Source organism: Vespa mandarinia, unplaced genomic scaffold (assembly GCF_050613455.1).
Source record: "Vespa mandarinia isolate Hongniang unplaced genomic scaffold, ASM5061345v1 scaffold_61, whole genome shotgun sequence".
Classification (NCBI taxonomy): domain Eukaryota; kingdom Metazoa; phylum Arthropoda; class Insecta; order Hymenoptera; family Vespidae; genus Vespa; species Vespa mandarinia.
This window is the reverse complement of record NW_028197195.1, coordinates 330,658-337,648: the sequence shown is the minus strand read 5'-3', so window position 1 is coordinate 337,648 and position 6,991 is coordinate 330,658. Positions and strand designations below refer to the sequence as shown.

Below are 6,991 nucleotides of genomic sequence, written 5' to 3'. Positions count from 1 at the left end.
GTTGATATGGTGGATCAAATGGCCAGAAAATATACAGTAAAAGCTAGTTCTCGTAGAAGGTCCCTCCAAATATTTTTCAATATTTTAGATTTGGTTGCTATAAATGCTTGGATCATTTACAAAGAAACGACAGAAATACAAATACAACGAAAAGAGTTCTTGTTTCAATTAGCAGAACAGCTTTCCACCGAATACAGAGCTGCAAAACAGAAAAATTCATCAAAACATGAAGACCCACAAAGATCAACTGTAACATCATCAAATGCAACCCATTCTAACAAATGCAAAACTTGTCAAGTACGACTTTGCCACAACAACAAAACAAATAATATATGTAAAAACTGTCAAAGGTATGTTTGCGGAAGATGTACACATAAAATGATTTCCACTTTCGTTTGCATAAAATGTACAAATAATAATGCATAAATTATTTTTTTTTCCAAGTGAAGTAAATTTTTTTTATTGTTAATATTTACTAATAACTTGTTATATAACTATAAATAATATAGAAATATTAAAAATAAATTTTAAACAAATTTCAAAACACATTAGTTATTCGTTCACAATGCTGTCATTTTGACTGCTTTTGGGCAATATAGGTATATACTAAGTTTCGGTCTTTCTAGTATTAAATTATAAATTACTCTATGGGTACGCTTCATGACCCCCGAGATGTCCCCTTTAAGGTTGCGGCATCTCACAACCTAGCACTTACGGGCTCTATGGGAGCTTCCCTCAGACTATCGATCACTCTACTAGTCTCCACCTGAGACAGGACGCGGTTCTCCGCCGGTCCTCCCTCACCCAGCACAGACCAGTTTACCTCCGACTCCTCCTCGGACGAGTAGACTACGGGTTTCGCACGTTTATTCTTCTTCATCTGTTTTGTTGACGTCAAGCCGTAGAACCGCATGCCCTCAACGGCCCTGGCAGCCTTTTGCCATTCCTCCAAATGGCACTCTTCCCTTCCTACACTTCCTGGCGCATTAGATACACCGCAGGCCAGGTCGCCTACCTGGTGCCCTTCCTGATGCATTATCCAGAGCTGGGGCCAGGTTGCCTACCTCGAGCTCCTGGCAGTCGTTGTTGGTTGACGACGGCGGATGGCTTGCCCTACCATCACCTGACACCGCCGTGGCATGAGTATCCCTTCTATGCCCGTTTATTCCATTGGTCGTACTATCCATGTTTCGAACGAATCATTAATGAAAGCCAGGCTCCTCAAAGAATGGGAAAGGAACGGAAGGAAGCCAGAGAGAGAGAAAGAGTAGAAAAGGATATGACAGAAGAGCAAAGATAGGGACAGTCATATAAGAACATTCATACAATCCCTTTTAGTCGCCTCTTACGACAAGCAGGGAGTACTGTGGGAGTATCCTACACCCACTACACACGGGGGGGAGAACGGAGTTTCCCAAAACCATTGATAGATACTGCGCTCACCACCACGGCTCACAAAAGCAGCATCCCCACCACAGCTCACAGCAACAGCATCTCCACCGCGGCTCACGGCAGCAGCATCCTCACAGCTCACGGCGGCGACATCCTCACCACGACGACACTTTGAGTCTCTACCGCAGTTCAGCCGAAGAAATAAGCAGCTGCACACTACGTCTCTTCGGTTATATCGTTCGGTCATTCGGATACGTCATTTGGTCATTTGATCATCGTTCGTCGGATATACTACGTGGTTATATTGCTCATTTACTCGATTATACTACTTGATTATTCTTCGGAAACTATACACGTGTTACCTTTTTCAAAACATATTCGTTCTCTAATACTTTTAACGATTGTACACTGATATTTGACGACTATTGTGGAAATATTAATAAATTAGTTTATTAAGTTTAAACCGGTATGTGTTCATATAACCCCGGCTGCGCTTCCCAGACAACCTCGCGGAATTCTAAGCTAAAATTCATTAATTACTCTCGCGAGTTTCAAAAATCTTCCTACTACGCAATCGACAAGTTCAGAGCAAATAAGGCTACCTTTCTATAGAACGTGAATCCTTCATCTTGGTTATTTTTTGCTACAGGTGCGTACGAATCGCACGAATAAAAGTAATAACATCCATCATCCGATAACTACAGTTGCGTATCAATCGCACGAGTAGTAATTACATCCTTTATAGAATAACTAGAGGTGCAAACAAATCACACGAGTTATTATTCTGCATTCCCGAAACATAGGCTTCCTTTATGACGAAAACAAGACGTGGTGGTAGGAAGTATCATTTACCCCGATTATTTGCGTCGTATTACGATCCGGTTCACCTCTACTTGGATTAGGGAATTCTTCCTACGGAGATCACCATCATACACGAGGTACTTCCTTATCGTCTCGTACCTATCACAGTAGAAGAGAGGATCAACAGCCCGAGTGACTTATCACTGTCCAATATCCGGGCGAAAGGCACACGAATAATTCCTCACTGTCAACCACCTGTCAGCGTTACTGAAGAGGTCGTTTCAACGAAAGATAATTCGTATTAGTGTCCGTCCCGTGCCACGAACTACGCATAGCAAGTAACGGCCAAAAAGGGCACAAATCTCATGAAAGCCGGAGCTGGTAAGTATAAGTTCTAGACTTTTTTTGAGGCCCGTACTGAGTGGGGTGTAACACAAAACTTGTGATATCTCAACTGATAGATCGACTTATTCCGACAAACTCGACGCGACCATTGAGAGAATCCAATCGCTTAGTAATAGAACTAGGCGACCTACTGAGTAAGAAATCGAGGAAGCTCATAGAAAATTACTGCACAGAGTCTCAATTAGCAGCACGCGAGAAAACCATACGCGACCGCGAAGAAGTGTTAAGGTGTGATGCATGAAACACTCGCCATAAGGAGCGAGCCGCTCTACATCCGACAACCATTCAATTAACGAGGCATTCGGAATGATACCGCGATTGGACGGGAGAAATATGCCTCTTACCTTGTTCATAAAAACGTGTAAAAGAACGCGACAAATCATACCGGAATATCCTGAAGACCTTTTTACAAAAACTGCTTTACAAAAAATGCACGACTCTGCGCGATTGAGAAACACAATCTTACAAGTATGAATTCACTATGCAACCGAATTAGGCAAACATTAGGAACGCTCCACACGCAGGAATTTTACAGATTGAAACTCCGTAATATATTAACGCGTGAAAACGAACCAATGATAGAGAATATTGGTAGAGTAATAGACCTCCATGAGGCGTTCATGGACGAAGAAGGATACTGGGAAGCATCCAATGCGAAAAAACGCGAAGTCGATGAACTCGCTCTCCACAGCTTTTTCATCGGACAGTAGGTCCCATACTTATTGGCTAGCCAATGCAGAGACCTTACCGACGCTTGCGATAAGGCAATAGAATTACATTCCACAATGTAATACGAATGGAACAGGAGAATGGCCGCAAAGTAATGACAACTAAAAAACAACCGCGAGCGAATTTTTATTATCATGAATTGCGAAAATCGAGAGGAGCCAGTACACTAATAATACAGATTGGCGCCTCACCCAAAGTCTGTACATATCGCAAAAAGGTAGGACATACTCGCAATAAATGCTATAAAAATGTACGTGATCAGCAAAAGCGTAATAAAACTCATACCCACAGAACATACCATACTCCGCCCCTTCCCCGACTACCTCACGCTCCTCCTGTTGTAGGACCTTCCCGTTCTCCTGCCTCACCGAATTCAAATAATCCAAAAGAATGCAGGTATTGCAAAAACTACGGACACACAATTAATAAATGCTGCAAGAAGAAGTGGCAAAAATGCCAGTCGGGAAACGCAAATCACTCTTCGTCGAAAGACGCGATTTCGTGATTAAACGCACAGACGCGTCCAATAATGACAGTGAAAACAAACGAACCGTCTACGACCGCACAGTCCGACTATATCGCGATTCGAGTACTTCTGTCATCATAACCTCAAAAGACCTAAAAGGAGAAATAGAATTCTTAGTTAATATAAGACCAGGACCTAACATATTAAAAATCGGTATATCTAAAAAACGATTTTTAATGTGCAACAAATCGGACAAAATCAAATTAAGCGGTATTACGAAAGAAGCAGTCACTTCACACGGTTCTTGCATCATCGACGTTTACGGATACCCCGTAGAATATTACATCGTACTTGACTCCTTTCCCATTCCACATGGCGGCATACTGGGTTCCAATTTTTTCAGAGACGCTGCAAAGATCAATTCTATTAAAGAACACGTAGAATGGCACGGTATGACTATGCCATTCGTCAAGCCGAAGGAAATAAGCATTCCAGCGCAAACAAGTAACGTAATAAAAGTAGGCACTACGGTCAAGAAAGATAAAATAGGCTATGTGCTCTCATTAGAACTTCGAGAAGAAATTTTTGCCAGCGAGGTCATAGTAACTAGTAATAATGGAGAAATTTATGAGAATTTTCAATACTAAAGAGGAAGATTTCATTATTGCGTTAGATATGATAAAGAAATTCAAACTAACTCAGGATGAAAACTTGCAGATATCTCAAAAGAGAGAAACACAAACAAAAAAACTTATAAATACATTGGATAGAAAGGAAAAAATAAAAGAAGTTAAAATAAATTTTAACAAACATGTGCATGAAGACGAATTTATATTGGATCTGAATCAGACTGTAGCAAACAAGATGCAGAGTAAGAGATAAAGAACTAGCTCTAGAAAGAACAAAAAAATCACACGAATATAACAAAAAGATATTTAACAAGAATAGAAAGAAATTAGACGAACTGAGAATTGGTCCTTATAATAAAAAAAAAAAAAAAAAAAAAAAAAAAAAAAAAAAAAAAAACAAGAAACCGGATTCTTCCATATAACAAAATTATTTCCTATATCAAAAGATGGAGACGAGGACTAAAAATTCTAGGAATTTTATTCGGGGGGCGGGGGGGATGTAAAGAAAGTATACTTTCTTCAGGTAGATTTTTAAATCGGCCAAAATAGAAGAAAATTAGCCTCGAATGGTATATCAAATGCTGAAGGACCCACAAGTTCATCCGGCCCGACTTATGTTCCACTAACTTATAGGTGTGGAATGGAAGGATGCGGCAGGACCTTCGAGTCAGCTAGGGGTATAAGCGTGCACGAACAAAGAATGCACAAAAATTGATATGATAGCAAGGTGTTATCCACCTTGGAAACCAAAAATCTGCCATGGAACGACGAGGATTCTAATCTCCTTGCGAGGGAGGAAGCAAGACACCATGAAGACACCATTTATAAGACACCATTTATAACCAAGACACCATGAAGACACCATGAAGACACAATTTATAAACGTGACTCTCATGCAGTATTTCCCCAACGGCACACAAGACGCCATATCAAGGGTCAGAAACGATACCAGCGTCATAAGGATCTTGTGCAAGGTTACTTGGAAGAGCTACGGAAGGGAACAGATGTGGAACCGGAGGAAAGCTCTGTGGTAACAGATGACCCAGTAATCGCATTTAAAAGTGCTATTACTGAGGAAATCGAAAAACCGGGCCCGCTTACTGGCCCGGAATTTCGGGCTGATAGGCTGTGGACCATTCTTAAGAACATGTAAGCGTGGTCAAAGGACGAAATAACGTCAGAGTTAAACGCTTATCTCTTGGAGATACTTCCTCTAAAAACATGGAAGTTTGGCTGGCGGCCGACTCGAGAAATTCACTGCAGACTGACAAAGAAGCAGGCTCGTAGGGCGGAATATGCGGTAACACAGAGGACCTGGAGGAGGAATCCAAGCAAATTTCTGCGGAAAATATTAAGTAGCGCTCCTACCACCAAACGCCCCGAGAAGAATGGCCCCTACTGGAGGGCCATCATGTTAAGATCAAGTAACTTGTCTCCGTGGGGTCAGTCCGTCACAGCAAAGAAAAACCAAGTGCTGCTAAAACCAATCGAGTTGGCTGAGATCTATCGAACGTTGCCAGACAAAAATACTACGCCGAGCCCTGACCTAACGACTAAACAGTTGAAAAAGATCCCCATGAGGGAATATACAATCTGTTATTACTTGGGGGCAAAATGTTGAAGTAATTCTTGGAATCAAAAACCACCTTAATTCCGAAAATAGAGGATGCTTCCAACCCGGGGGACTTTCGACCAATCACGGTATCATCATCGTTGACAAGGACATACCACAAGGTCCTTGCCAACAGACTGGTCAAAGAGATTAATCTGGATAGGAGGCAGAGGACCTTCCTACCTTGGGATGGAACGGCACGGTATATTTTTGACATTGACATGGTTCTCCGCTACCACCGTCAAAATTTTAAACCAATATTTATAGCGTCGATAGACGTCGCAAAGGCGTTTGACTCCATATCGCATCAAACGATTAGGGACAACTTAACATCATATGGTGTCCCAGAACATCGAACTAAATATATAGTTTACGAATACGAACGGAGTACTACAAGGCTTGCGTGTGATGGCTGCGTCTCTGGGGAAATAAGACCAAAATGTGGGATGAAACACCTGTTATCTTTAACATGGTAATGGACGGGCTCCTACGTAAAATACCCGGTGAAGTCGGGGCGAACGTGGACGGGATCAGGTATAACGCACCTCAATCTCGTGACTACAACAGCTCAAGGATTCCAATGCACTCTGGATATAGTAAGCGATTACCTGGCCAAGTGTAGCCTGTCGATAAATATAGTAAGTCGTTCACTGTGGCAATTCGGAGTGTGCCACACATGAAAAAGACGGTGGTGGACAGGAAAGCCACGTTTACTTGTACTGGATGCCAGTTGCCAGCCTTACAGAGGACAAATGAGTGGAAATACATGGGCATAACCTTCACGCCAGAAGGAAGATGAAAGGAACAGAAAATCGAGCTCCTTTAATGCTCACTCCGGAAAATGGATAAAGCGCCATTAAAGCCGCAACAGAGGCTCTTCGCACTGAGAGTGATGGTCCTAACAGAATTATATCATCTTTTCACACTGGGTAACATCTCCCTTAGACGCTTAAAGAA

At 41.9% G+C, this 6,991-nt stretch overlaps 1 protein-coding gene across 1 annotated transcript; it reads right to left on the bottom strand.

The window, feature by feature from the left end:
* Positions 1-563: 563 nt before the first annotated feature.
* LOC146872044 (uncharacterized) lies at positions 564-4,588 on the bottom strand. The gene is made up of 2 exons (XM_085664503.1): positions 1,444-4,588; positions 564-1,179 (listed from the first exon to the last, which is right to left on the bottom strand). The coding sequence occupies exon 2, from the start codon at positions 1,034-1,036 to the stop codon at positions 698-700; it is 339 nt and encodes a 112-aa protein (XP_085520629.1). The 5' UTR covers positions 1,037-1,179; positions 1,444-4,588; the 3' UTR covers positions 564-697.
* Positions 4,589-6,991: the final 2,403 nt, after the last annotated feature.